This window comes from Suricata suricatta, chromosome 2, assembly GCF_006229205.1.
Source record: "Suricata suricatta isolate VVHF042 chromosome 2, meerkat_22Aug2017_6uvM2_HiC, whole genome shotgun sequence".
NCBI lineage: Eukaryota > Metazoa > Chordata > Mammalia > Carnivora > Herpestidae > Suricata > Suricata suricatta.
In genome coordinates, this window is record NC_043701.1 from 155,636,931 (window position 1) to 155,656,979 (window position 20,049).

Here is a 20,049-nt window from a genome sequence, read left to right on the forward strand (position 1 = left end):
TCAGGGCAACGGCTAACATCACATTTAAATGTGAAAGACTGAAAAGTTCCCCCTTAAAATCAGGAACAAGGAAGGATGTCCTCTCTCACAGTTTCTATTAAACATTGTACTGGTTGTTCTAGTCAGGGCAATTAGGCAAATAAAAAAAAAACATCCAGATAGGAAAGGAAGAATTAAAAATATCTATAATTTTAAATGACATGGTCTTATATGTGAGAAATCCTAAGGAATCCACTAAAAATTTTATAATCAATATATATGAGATCAGCAAGGGTGCAGAATACAAGATCTATAAAAAATTAATTCTACTTCCATATGTTAGCAGTTAACAACTCTAAAAGAAATTGAGGGGGGGAAATCCCATTTATAGTGTCATCTAAAGGAATAAAAATAGATTTGGCAAAAGAAATGAAAGACTTTTACACTGAAACTGTAAGTCATTGTTGAAAAAAATTAAAGAAGATCTAAATAAATGTACAGCCATCCTATGTTCATGAACTGGAAGACTTAATATTGTTAAGATGGGAAGATTCCCCAAATTGATACACAGATTCAATGCAATTCCTGCCACAATTCCAGCTGCCAGGCTACAGAAATTGACAAACTGATTCTAAAATTCATGTGAAAATGCAGGGCATTCAGAATAACCAATAGCTAAAACAATTGTGAAGAGAAGAATAAAGTTGGAAAACGTACTTTTCCATTTCAAAACTTCTACAAAGCTACCGTAATCAAGACTCTTTAGTGCTGACATAATAAACATACAGGTCAATGGAATAGAATTGAGAGTCCAGAAATAAACCCCATATATTTACGGTCAATTGATTTTTGACAAGAAAGCCAAGACATTTCAATGTGGGAAGAATAATCCTTTAACAAATGTTCCTGAAACAACTGGATATCTATGTGCAAAAGAATGCATTTGTAAACCTACCTCCTATCATACATAAAAGTTAACTCAAAATGGATCCAAGACCTACATGTTAGAAATAAAACTATAAAAATAATTAGAAACGTAGCTATAAATCTCTGTGACCTTGGGTTATAGTTTCTTAAATAAGACACCAAGAACACAGTAAAGAAAAAGTAGATAAATTGGGATTCATTAAAATGAAAAAATTGAGTTTCAAAGAACTCAAGAAAGTGAAAAGAAAACTCACAGAATGGAAGAAAATATTTTCAAATCACATATCTAATGTGGGAAATGTACCCAAAATATGTTAAAATGATTGTAATTCAATAAAAAGACAACATTTAAAAATGGTCAAAGCATTTGAATAGGTATTTCTTCCAAGAAGATACACAACTAATAACCACATGAATATATGCTTAACCTCTTTAGTCATTAAGGAAACGCAAATCAAAACCACAATAAGATAGTACTTCACACTCTTTAAAATGGGGATAATCAAAAAGACAATAACCAGTGCTGGGGACTATGTAGCAAAACTGAAACTCTCATACATTTTGGTCAGAACTGAAAGTGGTGCTTTGGAAAATAGTTGGGCATTCCTGAAACTGTTAAATATCTTACCACATGATGTAGCAATTCCATTTCTAGATATGTACCCAAAGGAAATGATGACATTCATTCAAAAACTTACATAAGTGTTTAGAGTGGTATAATCCACAAGAGTCAAAAAGTGGAAAACAACTCAAATGTTCTCAACTGATGTATGAAAAACAAAATATGGTATATCTGTATTATATATTATTTAGAGATAAAAAGAAATGTACTGGCACATACTATAGCATGGATGAACCTTGAGAACATGCTACATGAAAGAAGGCAGTCACAAAGGACCACATATTATATGATTTCCATTCCTATGAAACATTAAGAGTATGCCAGTTTATAGAGACATAATAGATTAGAAGTGAAGTATGATGGGGATTTATGGAGAACAGAGAGTGTCTGCTTATGGGTATAGAGGTTTATTTTTTTGTTTGGTTTGGTTTGGTTTTTAGAGAAGAGCAAGTGCAAGAGGGGCGAGGAGGGGGAGAGAGAATCCCAAGCAGGCTCTAACCTCAGCACAGAGCCTGACATGGGGTTTGATCCCTCTTACCAGTGCATTCCTTTTCCTTTCTTACTTTTCTATTCTCTTCTTTTCTTTCCTTTCTATTTTAATGTTTATTTATTTTTGAAGTGGGGGGAAAGAGAGAGAGAGACAGAGAGAGCGAGCGTGCGCGTGAGCATAAGCAGGAGAGGGGCAGAGAGAGAGGGAGACACAGAATCCAAAACAGGCTCCAGACTCTGAGCTGTCAGCACAGAGCCCAGCATGGGACTCAAACTCATAAACCAAAAGGTGATGACCTGAACCAGTTGGACGCTTAACTGACTGAGCCACCCAGGCACCCCCTTACCAGTGCATTTCTCATGACCTTGGTGAACATACTTATTCCCTGGAACATAATTTTCTGGTGGGTTTTCTGCCCTCTGTATATCCACTCTGGCATGCTTACTTTCCTGAGTCTTAACTTTTGTCTCCACTATCGTTCATAGCAATTCAGACATTTCAACCTCAGTCAGTAAAGGCCATCACTTTCTCTAGTCTTGCAGGAGCCACCCAGCGAATTTGCACCCTTAGGTGTCTTGCCAGGGTGTTAAATTCTGTACCCTGAGAAGTGTCCTTAAGTTAATAAATGATTTCTTATCTTATATTCTGGTTCCTTTGCTCAAGAATTCTCAAAATCTGGTTCTATGGTACTCCCTTCAGCTCCTGCCAGAACGTGGTGCCTAATCTTTAATCTCCTCCAGAGTTTATTCTTTTCTTCCCTCAGCAGGCCTCGTCCATCCATAGCTGGTTCATGCTGCAAAATAACTTTAGTTATTGGTCTAGCAGCCAGAGCAGAAGATGGGGCATATCCTAAAGGAAATTTCTGTTGTCTTACAGGGGAGCGGTCTTTGCAGCGCCTTCCTACACAGACAGAGTCATAGTTCTTAATGAGAGGTGCACCTCTGCGGACTCTGAAGGTTTAGAGGATTCTGAAAAGCCAAATAGTTGCTGGCATTCAAAACCAACAATGAATTCACTACCATTCATCACCAGATATACTCACCCCATCTGTCAGGGTCCCAGGTTTTCTGAGCTAGGTCTCTGACACTGGCATAACAGATCTGTCTTGGTTTGGAATTAAATTATCTTTGAATTTCAGCAACTTTATTAAATCTTGAGTTTAGTTTTCAGCTTTTTCTTCTCTCTTACTGCAGGAGATTGGCAATCAAGTTGCTACTTTGTACCAGGCATAGTCCATGCCTCAAATATCCACAAGATGGGGTCCTCACTGCCAGCTGGGTGGTGAGTAATCTAGTGGTGAGTAATCTTACTACTTTCTTGGACTCCTAGTACCAATTCTGTCAGTTGGGTCAGATGCTGAGTTTGGAGGGCAAGAGGTTTATGAGCAGTAATGCTTGGGAAAAATTAAAGGGGAAAGAGCAAGACTGGGTAAGAAAAGCCTTGAAACTATAGTACAGACTCTGGTGAAAGAAAAGGGTTTGTGAGTGGAAGCAGGATTGGTATAGAAAACCTCAGACTGCCATGCGTTGCTGATAAAGTCAGCCAACTCAGTGAGTGTATTAGGTCAAAGACTTTCTATTACAGGAGTTCCATGTTGGGCAGAAATGGCCAGATTGAAGATGTCTAGGGAGAGCAAAGACTTGGCTCAAAACCCAAGGCAGAGTTTAAAGGAATTAACAGCTGAAGGTTGTCAACAAATTGCATTCCTCACAACTGAATGCCAAGTTTTTTCTTAATGGGAGATATAAGCAGTACATCTTCAGACTGCCACACTGGGGTAAAGTCAAGAAGTGTGACATTCATGTCCCTGGAGTCCTAGAAGGGAAGGAGAAGGACAGACAAAATATTTAAAGGAGTAATGATTGAAAAATTTTCCCTAAATTTGATGAAAATTGTAAATCCCAACATACATGAAGAAGTAACATGAAGCTCAAGCAGGAAAAGAGCAAAGAAAACCATGCCAAGACACATCATAATCACATTCTCATAATCACAAGTGACAAAAAGAAAATGTTAAGAGTGGCCAGAGAAGAAAAAACACACCTTACACACTGAGTCAAAGATAAGAATTACTGCAGACTTATTATCAGAAGCTACATAAGCCAGAGGACAGTGGAATGATATATACAAGGTACTGAAGAGAAAAAAGAAGTCATCCTTGAATTCTGTAGCAAAATTATTCTTCAGAAATGAAGACAAAACAGACAATTTCACATGAGAGGAATCTAAACTAAGTCATCACCAGCAAAATTGCACTATCTTAAATGTTACAAACTCTTTAGGTGAAAGGAAAATGACACCAGATGAATATTTGATCTATACAAAGGAATTAGGAGCACTGGAAATGGTGAGTAAATGAATAAATATAAAAGCCTTTCCCTTCTTTGTTTAGGTTCTTTTAAGGAGAATTAAATATTTAAGGCAAAAAACATTGTGTTTATAATATGTAGAAGTAAAATGTATAACGGTAGCACAAAGGCAGGGAAGGGGAAGTGGAGATACACTATTGTACTTGAAGATAAATTATAAGTAAAAAATGTATATTGTTAACACTAGAACAACCATTGAAAAGAACAAAGAAATATAGATAATAAGTCAATGATCAAGATAGAAAGAATGGATTTAAAAAGAAGCTCAACCCACCAGAAGGCAAGGAAAATGAGAGAGGAAAAATAGGTGAGATAATATGAAAAACAAATAGAGATAGTAGATTGAAGCCCCATCATAACACAAATTACATTACATATAAATGATATAAGCATTCCCATTTAAAGTCAGAAATTATTAGGAAAAAATGTATAGACTTGAAAGCAAAACAAAACAAAACAAAAAACAACACCTAGGGATAAAAAGATCTGTTCATTAAGAAGACACAATAGTTCTAAAGGCCTATGCACATAATAAAAAAGCTTCAAAATATATGAACCCAAACGGACAGAATTACTAAGAGAAATCTACAAATCCACAATTATAGTTAGATATTTCAACTCTCTGTCTTAGTACCTGATAGAACAATTAGGCAAAAAAAAAAAAAAAATCAGATCACTAAGAACATAAAAGCAACAACACCAATCAACTTGAGCTAAATGACATTTATAGAACACTCTATCCTGTACCTTTTTTACAAGGTACAGCAGTACCTTGTGTCTGGGCTCCAGACACACCCCAGCAGCTAGTGACCAGGGATCACTTGTAGATGGAGCTCGTTTTCGTGGCTTTCAGTTGAAACCTGCAGGTCTGAATTCCCCAGGGCCGTGCGTCACCAGTAGCAAGGCCCTGACAGAGGGGTGGGGCGGCGGGCCACAGGGTTTCTTCTCCCGAGTCTGTCCTACCTGCTCGCCTGTCCTCCCACCCTAGCCCCACCAGTCACTCTAATTCAGTGTCCTCTTTGGGTTTGTAAACAGCCCCAAACTTCTGCATGTACTTCTTAATATACTCCTTGGTTTTGTGTTTCACATTCTCATTGCACTCCAGGTCCTCAGGGTTCTTACAGTACTTCAGCTCCTTATTCATAACGCCATGTGTCAGCTTGCGAGCTAGGTGTTTGAAGTCTTCAGTTGTGGTGATTCTTCCCACTTTGCAGTCAGGTGTCCGGTAAGGGTTCAGGCACTGGACAATGAACTGGGACATCTCTTTCCTGAATACTTCTTTGCTTTTCTTAGCCAGCTCACTGGAGGTGTCTGCTTCTGCGGTCTTAGGTTTTTTTGATGTCTTCATGGGGTTTTCATCATATGTTGGGGTCCCCAGGTCCATCTCAGCTTCATGCTCAAGGCTGGCATCATCTCCTGGGCTTTCCCAAGTAGGAGGATCCCACTGAGTCTGTCTTGTGATCACATGGTAGTAATAAATCTTCCCTTCTGGATCTCGTGCTGTCTTCCAGTTGGGAGGTAAGACAATGGTTTTTGGTTTGGGAGGAGATGGGGGTGGCAGATCCAGAAGATTATTTGTCACTACCATTTCAGGCGGCTGTAGGGCCTGAGGCTGTCCTGGTGTGACTATCGTGGTCACAGCTGCGGCTGGCTGTACCACCACGCCTTGTGGGTGAGCTGTGAAAATCTGCTGTCCCTGGATATACTGAAGACTTGGTTGGGCATAGCTCTGTACAATTGGTGGAGTTGTCTGTGAAAAGGGTGATGTCACACCATAGACAGTTGGACAGGTCTGTCCTTGATAATATATGGTTGCTTGAGACTGTGCAGGAGAATACTGCTGGGGGACTGCATGGGACACTAGATAATTCTTATTTTCAATAAATTTAAAGAATTCAATTCATGCAGATTGTATTTTCTGTCTGCAACAGAATTAAATCAGAAATCTATCTCAGAAGAAGATTTGGAAAGTCATCAGATATTCAGAAATTAACACTTCCCTGATCAACCAATAATTTAAAGAAAAAAATCACAATGGAAATTTGAAAATGTTTTAAAGTGACTGAAACTGATAAAACTGTATTAAAATTTGTTCTGAAGCTGTGCTTGGAGGGAAATTTTCAGCTTTAAATAATAGGAAATAATAAAGGTTTAAACTCAATTATGTAAGCTTCCATCTTAAGAAAGCATGTAAAGAAGAGGAAGTTAGGGTTCACCTGGGTGGCTCAGTTGGTTAAGCATCTGGCTTTGGCTCAGGTCATGATCTCTCGGTTCGTGGGTTCAAGCCCCGCATCGGGCTCAGAGCCTGGAGCCTGCTTCAGAGTCTATATCTCCCTTTCTCTCTGACCCTTCCCTCCTCACACTGTCTCTCTCTATCTCTCAAAAATAAATATTAAAAACTTAAAAAAATTAAAAAAAAAAGAAGAGCAAGTTAAACCTAAAATAAGTAGAAGGAAGGAAATAATAAAGGTATCTGTGGAAATCAGTGAATAGAAAACAGACAAATAGAGAATATTAATGAAAACAAAACTTGGTTCTTTGGAAAGAATATAAAAATGATAAACCTTTAGTTGGACTGAAGAAAATAAGAAGATATATATTTCCAACATCAGGACTGAAAGAGGGGATATTATTACAGACCCCACAGACTTTAAAAGGATTATATGAGAATATTAGTATCAACTTTATGTAAATTTGGCATTCTATTTGAATTAGATAAAGTCTTGAAGACATGAATTAACAAAACACATAGAATAAATAGAAAATCTCAATAGCCTGTATCTATTCAAGAAATTGCATTCATAATTAAAAACTTTCATGGGTACTTGGGTGGCTCAGTTGGTTAAGCATCTGGCTGTGGATTTCTGCTTGAGTCATGATCTTGCAGTTCATGGGTTTGGGCCCCACTTTGGGCTCTGTGCTGACAGCGTGAAGCCTGCCTGGGAATTCTCTCTCTCCCTCTCTCTGCCCCTCCCTGCTCAATGTTCTTTCTCTCAAAATCAATAAATAAAATGAAACAATTTTAAAAAATAATTAAAAACCTTTGCACAAAGAGAACACCAGCCCAGGTACCTTGTTGGTGAATTCTGTCAAACATATTAGGAAGCAATAATATCAGTATCATACAAATTCTTTCAGAAAGTAGAAAAGAGAACATTTTTTATATCATGTTATGAGGCAATCATTCCCCTAATACTAAAACCTGACAAAGACATTATAAAAAAAGAACACTACAGACCAATGTCCTTTATTAATGTATATGCAAAACTACTTTGCATGGTATTAGCAAATCAAATCCAAAAATATATAAAATGTACAATATATCATGATTAAGTAGGGTTTACTCCAGGGAAGCAAAATAATATATTCACAATATGTGTATTTGCCAAGGGACTTACATCTAAAATATATCATGTATTCATATAATTTAATAAAAAGAAGACACCCCAATTATTTATGTATTTATTATTTATTTAAGAGACAGTGTGTGTGTGAGTAGGGGAGGGGCAGAGAAAGAGGGAGGAAGGATTTTAAACAGGCTCTATGCCAAGCATGGAGCCTGATGTGGGGCTTGATCCCATGATCCTAGGAACGTGACCTGAGCCAAAAGCAAGAGTTGGATGCTTAACTAACTGAGCCACCAGGCACCCCTTTTGTTTGTTTATTTTTTTGACAACTCAGTGTTTTAAATGGGCAAAATATTTGAACAGACATTTAAAAAAGGAAAATATATACACATGAAAAGATGTTCAGTATCACCAGTCATCAAGAAAATTCAAATTAAAGCCATAGTGAAACACTATTATATACCTACTAGAATGATTAAAATTAAAATACCTATAATGTTAAGTGCTGTTTAGAGTGTGGAGCAACAGAACTCTTATATATTGTTGATGTCAGTATAAAATGGTACATCACTTTGGAAAGCATTTGGGCAGTTTCTTACAGTTAAACATGCACTTTCCATGTGACTTGGGATTACTATTCCTAGGCATTTACCTAAGAGGAACGAAACATGGTCACATAAAGTCTTCCACACAAATGTTAATAGCACCTTCAATCATTTCAAAACCAGAAACAATCAAATTCCATCAATGAATGAATAGAAAAGCAAACGGATGTATATCCACATATTGGCATACTACTCAGCCATAGAAAGAAACAACTGGTGATACACAGAACAATATGGATGAATCTCAAAAACATTGTGCTGACTTCCAAGTCCTGGAGTATCTTTTTCTGGATTTTCCTCCCTTTTCCTTCTTGGTCCGTTCATACTGGGCTGGAACCTTAGCACTTCAAGGCCTAGGTTTGTCCAATGGCCACCTTGTCTGCCGCCAGCCTTTCAATTTTTAACTGCACCTTGTCAGAACAGTCTTCATAAAACACCACTTCCTAATGTCGTCATGAAAACCAAACAAAAATGTAAAACAACTAGTGTTGTGTTAACATTTAAAGACAGTTCTTCTAATACCCCAGCCTACAGAATACTTTCTAAGACTTCTTACCAGACAGATACAATGAATTTTCCTAAATTTGAGTCCATATGTGAATGTAAGTCTTCTGACTTGTTCTGATATTCCATGCGATGAATTGCCTGTGAGACTCTTATCTTAGAGCTATGTGGTCAAGAACGTAACACAGGTCAGCTCTCCCTCCAGACTTTTGTCTCTTGGTCAGAGGCAGTTCCAGCCTTCCAGCTATCCAGGCTTGAAACAGTGGAGTCAGTGGGGACTCATATTTCACCCTCTTCCCTCTATGCAGTCAGTTAACGTTCCTGTGCTAATTAATCCTTAGACAATTCTCTTATATCTGTTTCCTTTCAGGGCCCTGGTCCCTACCAGACTTTAGGCCCATGTCTTCTTGCAATGGCTTTACTACCGTAATCTTCAAATTGTGTCTTTTGCCTTTAGACTTACAAGTAGGGTATTTGAGGCTTCAGCTGTAGTGATAGCATTTGCTGAGACCTACTATGTCCTAGATATTTGTATATATTATTCTCATAAAAAACCCTACAAGGGAAATAAAAAAAATAAGTTCACTGAGTACTCTGTTCAAGATTATACAGCTAGCAAAGGACAGAACTAGCAAGATTAAGACCAAAGCCTAAGTGGTCCATTTATAGGTAAGAAAAAAATAACAGATAAAATTTAATTTTTTTCATATTTATTCATTTTTGAGAGACAGAGAGTGAGTTGAGGAGGGGCAGAGAGAGAGAGAGAGAGAGAGAGAGAGAGAGAGAGAGAGGGAGACCCAGAATCTGAAGCAGGCTCCAGGCTCTGAGCTGTCAGCACAGAGCCTGACATGAGGCTCAAACTCACAAACTGTGAGATCATAGCTGAGCTAAAGTAGGTTGCTTAACTGACTGGGCCATCCAGGTGCCCCAAACTAAATAAAATTTTAAAGTTCTGCATTTGTCTTGGGGGAAAAAGAGGGGGACATTACATTTGAGATAACAGGCAAATGCTTTTAAGTAAGGACTTTTATTATATTTACATTATTTTCTTTCAAGGGCTATTCTAATTGTCATTATTTTAAGTACATTTATCATCTTGGATTAAAGTTCTGTTTGATATTTTTATAAAATGATGACTCCAATTTTAAAAGATACTTGAGTGGCTACTTCGTTGCCTTCAAAGTCTTGAAGATTATTTGTTCATTTCATGTGCCTGACGTACATAGTGACAGACATACAGCAGACTCCGTAAATGTTGGCTGGTTGAGTGGTAGAATAATAATGAACACTTTCAACTTTTACAATAGTTAGTGCACTCATTTAACCAACTCATAAAGTAGGTTGCATTATCATGCCCATTTTACAAGTGAGGACACCAAGACACGTAAATTGCCCAAGTTCACACACTATTATTGGTAGAGCATGGATTACAAGGAGAGACCGAGGCAACTCACACTCAAGTCCCTGCATTAAATCATAGCAGTTTCCCACTTCTTGGCTCATGGAAGTTACATTATTCAGGTTGTTAGTGGAATAGTATATCCATCTTGATGCTTCACATTTTAAGATGTAGGACAAGGGTCCTTTGCCTCGGATCTTTGGACCCGTGGTCCATGGACAGGCCTTAGGGGCCCATGTATTTCATGTGTGTCCCGATAAATGCATATTTCCCTGGGGCAAAGGCCCATATCTCTCATAAAATTCTTGAAGAATTTTGTAATGACTAAAAGATTAATAACCATGGACATAAAGAAATATTTGGGATTTTCTTCAGACAAAATTAAGATGATCAAATGCTCAAAGATACTTATAGGTCACTTTATTTGAAGAATTGTCTACATTTTATCTCTGCAAAGGAGATTTTTGTTAGGGGACTAGAAATTAATATTAGGCACAACTAAATGCCAGGAATTAAAATGTACTAACTTATCTTAATTCTTGTACCATTACTGAAAAGATATTATTTTACAAATGTAGAAACTAAGGCTTAGAATGGTAAGACACATGCCTGATAACATACTGATAAGTGGTAGGACTGGGGCACCCAGACCTAACTCTGAAGCCACCTCACTTTGTGGTTAGACACAGCTGCTCAATGCCAAGGGCATTTGGTACAACTAACCTTGCTGGGAGGCAGGTCTTTTAGTGGTTTCCTGCCTAGAAATAGACTGTTATATGGTATCTTAAGTCCATTTTGAAGGACAGGAGTTCAGTCTGGCTTTAAGATCAGGTCTCATGTGGTCCCACATCTCACTCACATGCCTACATTCTGTTCTCTGGGACTCCCGTGTAGGCAAGTCCGTCACAGCTGCAGTGGGAGTGGTTTAGCTCCCAGAGTGCAGGATTCTGAACCACTGCCTTGGCTGACTGGTTATAGCAGACTTCAGGCTTCTGGTGGCCACACAGCTCCTCTCCCCATCTCTGTTGTCCATCTGAATAAATGAACAGTCCTCCTCCTACTGCAACTGTAATGGAGTTTGCAACAGCCTTAAAACACAAAACAAAAACTCCAGTGGTTTGTTTCCTTGAGCTGCTATGCAATGTTCTTCTCCCTGACTGGTGACTTTTATTTCACCACCTAGCTTGCCTGAAAATCTCCTTGTGCAAAACCACTTGTCGGTCAAGCACTGCAAATCACAGACAGGGCCTTTGAGATCCCTTGAAAGTGTTTCTGGCCTCACGGAGTAGCCTATACCACCTGTGCAGGAGGGTTGTGAATTAGGTACGGCCATCCTCCAGTGCACTCTTGTAACAGGTTGGGGGAGAAGATTGCTGGCTTAGATTGAGTGTTTCTCCAGCTTTGGGGAGAAGTGGATCCTCAGTAGAGACTGGCTTAACTCCCAGAAATTTTCCCAGCCTCTGCTCCAAGAAACCTACCCTCGCAGTGCTGAATATCAGTTGACTGGACTAGGATGATCTCATGGCTATTCTCCTTCACCTAGCTGGAACAGGCTGCTTGGGGGAAGAGAGTGGGGATGGATCAGAAGCGGATGTTTGGAGCCAGGATCACTGTGGGAGCAGAAGGAATTAGTGAGGATTTACTTAAGTAGAAAATCATTCCACATAACACTGAGAAAAACTGAAACAGAAACCTCAGACTTCACACTACAAATGGATGCTTTGCTTTACAAAAGATAAATCCAGTTTTCCTTACATTGTGAATTATCTCTTCTAACATTCTAAATGATTCCATTGTTTTCTTAAAAGGGGAAAAACCCCTTCCAAATGAAATTTCCAAAGCCAATTTATATTTTATTTTATTGTCAAAATGTATATAGATTCTTTCCTAGGGCTACCATAGGCTTACCTAGGGCTACTATAAATTGGGTGGCTTAAAAACCAACAGCCAGAAATTCATTGTCTCCCAGTTCTGGAGGCTAGAAATCTGAAATCAAGGTGTCATCTTGGCCATGTTCCCTCTGAAACCTGTAGGGGAATCTTTCCTTGTCTCTTTCCAGCTTCTGAGGGCTTACTGGCAATCTTCAGCACGCCTAGGTTTGTAGAAGTATCACTCCAGTACTCTGTCTTCACACGGCATTCTCTCTGGGCATCTCTTCACATAGCCCTCTCCGTGCATGTCTGTGTCTGTGAATTTCACCTTTGTATAAGGAAGGGCAGGTGGATTGGGGCCCACCCTAATAGTCTCATCTTGATTTGACTACATCTGTAAATACTCCATTAGGTCACATTTTGAGGTACATTTAGGGTTAGGATTTCAACATATCTTTTGGGGGAGACACAATTCAACCCATTATGACAGCTAAAAATGCGATTGTATGAAAGCATATGACATTTAAAAAATACAATTATCTTTAAGTATATCTGTGTGTTACTCTGAAATATTGCCTTCTAGCCTCCCAAAATCTTTTCAGAGATTGCTATCTTATTCAGTGATCAGTGTATTCCTCACTTAATTATTAGATTTACCTTAATTAGCTGCCTTATCATTTAAGTGCTGTCTAAAAAGTACACAGTAGACTAAAAAGCTTTGATATGACAAGATATATTACATTTCTGGGATGATCTAAGGCCTTGGAGGTGACTGTTCATAATGGTAATTATTTTATTCCTTAGTGTTCATCAATATTTGCTTTTCTGCCCTTGTTCTGTTGGCTGTTTCCCTAGGCTTTTAGTCTAGTTTTGCTCTCATCCTACTTTGAGCCTCAAATGAAGCTTAGGGTCCATTTAATAGACATGCAGATCAAAGAGAGTACAGTCAAAGACAGTATAGCAAAGCAAACAACCTAATCATGGACAAGAACTTCTAGAAAGTTCATATCTGTATACATCTCCTATGGTTGGGAGCACTCACAAAAAGGAATATTACATCCCCCTTCATCTGTACTTATAAATCAATATCATACATTATCTATATTGTATTTTCTACACATTAAAAGTTCAACCAAGACATAGTCGTCAAGCATTGGCAGTAAACATTACAGTACTGTACCAGTGACTGTGTGGTGGCCCAAATTTCCAGCAGCTTTGCTTTAATTTGAGAGTATTATTTTCTTATTTTGAAAATAGAGTGTTATTTTCTTATGTGACTAAAAAGACTTTACACATGTTTCTTTTAAATTAAGACATTTATTTGGAGAATTTTAGTAGCATGATAACGCAACCTCACCAAATATTCACAGTTCATTGGGTCAGACAATAGAACAAGTCCGTGTGAGCTTCTTATAAGGAAATGGATGACCACCTCAATAGCTGCCTCCAGTCTTCTGTCTTATTACTGGATGATTCAGAATCCAAAATATGAAGTTTGGGGGCTTTTTTTTCAAAAGTAGAAATAAGGAAAATGTCTGAAGCAATGATGTTGACTTTTTTCAAGAAATCTATGAAACTTTAACTGCATATTTCAGTCTTGTTGAATCTTTTGTATTATTCTGACTGTCGATAAGAACTAGGGGGCTATGTTGATGATTCTTGATAATTTCAGCAACACTTCCAAAGTACTAGAACAAGAAAACATAGATGAATTAAACATTGGACTTTATGTTAACTTCGAGCTCTGCTCCTCCCAACTTCTTTCACTTTCTCAAGTTAGTCAAAGTTACTAGGTCTCAGCTGACATTCTACCCCAAAAAGTCTAATTTAACAAAGGGTGTAACCCTTGAGGTGGCAGACTCTGCCCTCTCTTACATTCGGTAACACTAAAAACACTGGCAGCCTAAATTAGTGTAACCCCTTAGAGAAATTACTTCATTGAGTTATGATGCAATATTTTAATAGTTTTTTTTATTTAGTAACAAGTGTAAAACTGTCACACACTGAATTTCTCTACATTCATTACAAATCATAGATTATCTGTTATGTTGCATAAATCTTAGATACAAGGACTGATGTAATAAATTAACCCTAGAATTTGGTGTCAGAAGAGTTATTTCCCAGACTAATTCATGCTTGTTTTGTTTTTGTTTTCCTTTTGAATAAAGAAAGCTTTATAAATTCTCATATTTACAGTTTTGCTCTAGTTCCTAGAGCTAATTAATAATTAGAGGTAATTACTAATATAATCCATGCCAGGCTCTTACCATATATATTTATTTTCCCAAATATTAATCCTATTACTTATGGATTTTAAAATATTCCTCTGAAAAATTATCAATAGTTTAAAGGAACATAAAATAAATATAACAGAACATGAAATGAAATGCATTGATTATACAAAAGTGCTATGAGCTCACAATCATAAATAAATGCATATAGAGTCATTTAAAAAAGTAGTTATTGTTTTGTCACACTGCCATAAATTTAGCAATTATTACTAATTGATTTTATTGTATTTTAATTTTTCATATAAAGACATTCAGAATTTTAAAAAATTTAATTATCTGAATACCTTCTAAGTATCTATGTATTCAATAAAGTATTCAGAATACTGGTCAGTTTTTTTCAAATGAAATACCAGTTGTCTTTTAGATAATTGGCTCTCTGAATATTAGCTCAGGGAGAAGAGGTAAGAGACAGGACCTTCAAGTATTTTCAGTTTTTATTTCTTAGCTTTCTCTTCAATTTTGCAACTGCCAATGAAATTCAATGACATTCATAAAGACATTCATTCTGTTTGCTTGCCAAAGCATGTTGTTAAACTGAATGCAGTTGGAAGTTAAGTTGATGGATTAAAGAACCAGGAAACGGAATAGCACAATCTCTTTGAAGTGGATTCCAAACAAAAAAGTGTGTTCTGAACCCAGTAAACACAGGAGAGAGTTGCTATACCTACACAGACATCTCAGTCTGTCATCCTAGTCCCTGGATATCTTTGAGTATTTCTTTGTTGGAATGTTTGGGCATTGAAATGTTTGAAATATGGAGTTGAGTTGAAATGTGTGAAGTAGGGAGCAGGTTGAGAGTTGAAGCATATTGGATGTAGAATTGGGCATAACTTAGTTGCAATTTCCCTTCAGTGCTTTTTTAAAAAAATCTACAATAATTCATTGTATTTGAGATATTCATACATGGACAGAAAAACAACCTGTTTGATAACTCAAAATCCCATGTCCATAAAATAAAACAAATAGATATCAAACTATAAAATTACCCAATACTGTATCTACATAATGCCAAAGCAACTGCATAAAATAGTTGAATAGTTAATCAATTGGTTTCTTTTTCTACTCATATACATCCAAGGCAAACACACTTTTCACAATATCCATATGGTTGACATCACTTAACCAAAGTTTTAATATTCCATTAAAATGTTCAGTATATGGGAGAAATAACTTTTTTATTTTAGATAACTTAAGAGTTTTGAAGGACTCTTTCAGCACTTCCAGATACCCTTATAATAATATGCTTTTCTTTTTGGTATCTATAGGGTGGATATGAAGGTAGTGATAGTGATAAAGACTTTTTAGGCCAAGAGGAATCACTATTTACCAAAGTTTCTGTAGCAGAAGAGAGTTCAGAGTCCCTCTGAGAGCTCAAAATTTATGAGAGAATTTCAGGACCTCTAAGCAGGACAGCTCCCTCATCTACCCTTAACCTTCCTATAGAAGTATTGGACCATGGCCTGTGGAGGCTTTGGAATGAAACCATCCATCCAATGTCACTCTGTCCTACTAGGATCACCAACATCTGCTAACACTGATTACTACTGAAGAGTATCTATTTTGAAAGATTTGTCAGATAAAGGTTTCAGTGAGAATGAAGTTTTTTTCTGAGTAAGGAAAAGCAGACAGTTCTGTTAAAATTAAACTATTTTTAAATAATAATGCAATCTATATTTTAAAACCCAAGTTTGATCTTGATCTATGCTTTGTGTTTTCAGATTCAAGAGTTTTTGTATTTTCTAATTATCTGGGACTTTATTAAAAGCAAAATAAATCCCCAAACTATAAAACTCCTAGAAGAAAACAGGGGAAATTTTTCATGAGATTGTATTTGGCAATGATTTCTTGGATATGACACCAAAAGAACACAGGCAACAAAACCAAAAATGACAAATATGACTACATTAAGTTTTAAAACTTCTGTTCATCAATGGTCACAATCAACAGAGTGAAATGGCAGTCCAAAAAATGGGGGGAAATATTTGCAAGTCACCTATCTGATAATGGTTTAATACTTAGGATATATATAAAGAACTCCTACAACACAAAACCAAAAGATTAAATAACCCAATTTAAAAATGGACAAAAGACTTGAATAGGCATTTCTCTAGAGATGATATACAAATGGCCAACAAGCATATGAAAAGATGCTCAAAATCACTAATCATCAGAGAAATTCAAATCAAAACCACAATGAGATATCACCTCTCACCCATTAGGATAGCTACTATTTAAAAATCCCAGAAAATGTCACATGTTTGGGGACATGTGGAAAGGTTGGAGCCCTTATGCACTGTTGGTAGGATTGTAAAATGAGGTAATCATTACAGAAAACAATATGGAGGCTCCTCAAAAATTCTAAAATAGAACTACCATATGCTCCAGCAATCCCACTTCTGGATATATACTCAGAAGAACTGAAATCAGGGTCTCATAGAGATTTCAACACTCATGTTCATAGAAGCACTATTTACAATAGCCATCAACAATAGCCAAATGTTCATCAACAGATGAATGAATAAACAGAATGTGGTATATAATATAATGAAATACTATGCAGCCTCAAAAAGAAAAGAAATCTTGTCACTTACTACATAGCATGGATAAAGCTTGAGGATATAATTCTACATGGAATAATCCTGTCACAAAAAGACAAATATTGTATGATCCTGCTTATATTAGGCATCTAAAGTAGTTAAATTCATAGAAATAGAAAGTATATTGGTGATTACCAGGGACTGGGGAAGAGTAGAAAAGGGAAATTGTTTTCAATGAACATAGAATTTCAGATATGCAAGATGAAAAGTTCTGGAAGTCTGTTTTACAACATTATAAATATATTTAGCAATACCAAACTATACACTTAAAAATGGCTAATATGGTAAATTTTAAGATATGAATTTTTTACCACAATTTTAAAAAAGTAAAATAAAGAACATTCATTTACAGAAGACCTTATCAGTTTTTTTTTTTTTTACAAATGCTACTCCCCTGCCTGTAATCAATCAACAAAGAAATTCATTCATTTAATAAATATTTATCAGATATCAACTAAAGTCAACACTTCTGCTATACAGAAGTTCTGGAAATACAGAGCTGACCAAGACCTAGTTTAGTCCATGGCCTCATCCAGGGGAGAAGACAAACACTTCAGCAATTATGACTTTTGTAACAATTCAGACACTTTATAACACGTGCTGGAACACATGCTGGGTTTGGAATGGGTGTAGTTCTTTCTCAAGAGTATTGAAAAATAAAGATTTCTTAACTTGAATTTTTAAATGCTATTTTCTCTGCTTATATTGTTCTTTCCACTTTTCTCCTTCTCATCTTTAACCTTCATTCTACCTACTCAAATTGAACCCATCACTCAAGGCCAGTACAGGTTTCACTTTTTTTCTGACCATTTATGGATTATTCCAGCCCATATTTCAGGGCTCACTTATAAAAACAAACTGGCTAAACAGAGATATGATAAACACTGAGTTTGGTCCAGATTATAAAGGAGTTGGATTTTAATTGTGGTTAGTATTCAAGACCTACTGTCATGCTTTTCTCTTGCTGTAGCCCAAAAGCTCATTCTGGTGCATTGGCTACAGTCTAATGTTTCAACAGAAGTTTCTGCATCTCTTCTGATCCTCCTTTGGTCATCTACTTTGGTACTTGAGTTGAGATCCTAGTTCTTGACTTAGGAGCTCTGGACACTGACCTTCATCCTTACAACATTAATTCTACTTGACATTTCAACTTTGATTTCTACGTTTCTGTGAACCAAAAAAAAAAAAAAAAAAAACCCAAAAAAACCCCCCAAAAAACAACAGAAAACAAAAAACTGAATCAGACTAAGTCCACTAACAGGATAAAGTGGCTAAGTGCAATCTTTACATCATGCAAGTCTATCCTCCTTTCTCTTTTCTCTAGATTATGCTGCCTGAACACAGTATTTTATCTTGTACTCTTTTTATGACATGTATGCAAGCCTTGCACCAAGTACTCTTATGTCTTTTCTCCTCATTTTTAGCACCTAATACACTGATATCATTGTGCTCAATACATAGTTATAGAGTTAGATTAAAAGAGAAGTTACTGACCTCTTCACCAGTTTTCTTCCTGCCCAAAGCATACTGCTTTGTTGCTTCAATAAATCGCACAGGGATATTATATACTCGCTTATTAAAGAATACAACTAGTGTATATGGTTGTTTGGAATCATGGCCAGAGCTTTTCCGAATAAGAAATGATCCATCCTGTTTATTAAAAGAAAAACATAATTATGGTGAGTATTACTTATGTTTTCATAGGTTATTAATCACTTTATACCTATATTATATTCAAAAGGTAATTATTGAGCTATGTGATTTTTATCATTGATTATACTTTATTATTTTATAAGAAGATACTTCTGTAAAATATATACTTATAGAAAATCTGGGGTGAGGTCAATGCCAGCTTTTTAATGCATGAAATATAATATTATATTTATAGATTTAGAAATGTAAGAAGGGACACATTAAGATTAAATAAAAAGAGCCTTCTTGAATGATGAACCATGTCCACAAGTTACCTACAATTAAAATAAATATGAAACAAATTCCATTCAAAAGTACTATGAGAAGAAAGCAGAGTTTGGGAATCAAAACATTTCATGTGATGAGAATTCTCTTCCCCAAAATTTATATTGGAGCAGAAAAAACTGTAATACAAGATACCAAATTAATTAAATATTTTATAAAATATTGGCTGACTGGCAATAGAGCTTGAGACTTTTGATCCTGGGGTTGTGAGTTTGAGCCCCATGTTGGGTATAGAGATTACTTAAAATGAATAAATAATTTAAAACCTTAAAAATTATTCTAAATAATAAATCCAAAATTTATGAACAAAAAATGGAAAAAAGCAGAAAGAAGAAATGCAACAAGAGTTGATCAAACTCAGGAAGGAAACTGAAAAGAGAGGCACACCTATGTCAGAAATGAAAAATTACAAGAAGCCCAAGGGAGAAAATCTTTAAATGAAGATATGATAAATGACCAAAGGAGGGCATGGAAGCAACCAAGGCAGAAAAAAAACAAAAAAGGAGATTTAAAAAAAAAGGAAATACCATAGGGTCAGAGTGGTTAAAATGGAAGAAAGACAAAAAAGGTCCAAAATGCATGTAATTTGAGTCCTTAAAGAAGAAAAATAAAACAATAGAAAAGAACTACTATCTGGGGGGGGGAATTTTATTGGAAAAATAAATTTATTGGAAATGAATTTACTGGAAATAAGAGAAAACTTAAATCTACATATAGAAAGAGGTTCCATCTATCTGAAAATATTGACCTGAAAATCAACTCAGAGACATATTCTAGAAAACTATTAGACTTTAAACACAAAAGATCTGTAGAGCCTTCAGACTAACATATGAAATTACACATAAGGGCAAGAAAATAACAGCATTGGACTTCTTAAAAGCACCCTTTAAAACAAGGTGGGGCACCTAGGTGGCTCTGTTGGTTAAGTGTCAGACTTTTGGTCTCAGTTCAGGTCATGATCTCACAGTTCATGAGTTCGAGCTCCACATTGGGCCCTGTGCTGATGGTACAGAACCTATTTGGGATTTTGTCTCTCCTTTTATCCGCTCCTCCCCTGTGTGTGTGTGTGTG

At 36.4% G+C, this 20,049-nt stretch overlaps 2 protein-coding genes across 5 annotated transcripts in view; one reads left to right on the top strand and one right to left on the bottom strand.

Moving 5' to 3' along the window:
* The window catches only part of ZNF518A (zinc finger protein 518A), a 36,520-nt gene extending 32,152 nt beyond the window's left edge, over positions 1-4,368 (top strand). Inside the window, exons 6-7 of the transcript XR_003905671.1 lie at positions 3,212-3,314; positions 4,301-4,368. The gene's annotated coding sequence lies outside the window, so the exon portion shown is untranslated. The remainder of the gene's footprint in view (positions 1-3,211; positions 3,315-4,300) is intronic.
* Positions 4,369-13,410: 9,042 nt separating this feature from the next.
* Positions 13,411-20,049, bottom strand: part of BLNK (B cell linker) — a 72,789-nt gene continuing 66,150 nt past the window's right edge. For all 4 annotated transcript variants that reach the window (XM_029932307.1, XM_029932306.1, XM_029932308.1 and 1 more), the window contains 2 exons: positions 18,496-18,651; positions 13,411-13,801 (listed from right to left, as the gene is read on the bottom strand). In XM_029932307.1, the coding sequence (XP_029788167.1) occupies positions 13,682-13,801; positions 18,496-18,651 (276 nt within the window). In that variant the 3' untranslated portion in view covers positions 13,411-13,681. The remainder of the gene's footprint in view (positions 13,802-18,495; positions 18,652-20,049) is intronic.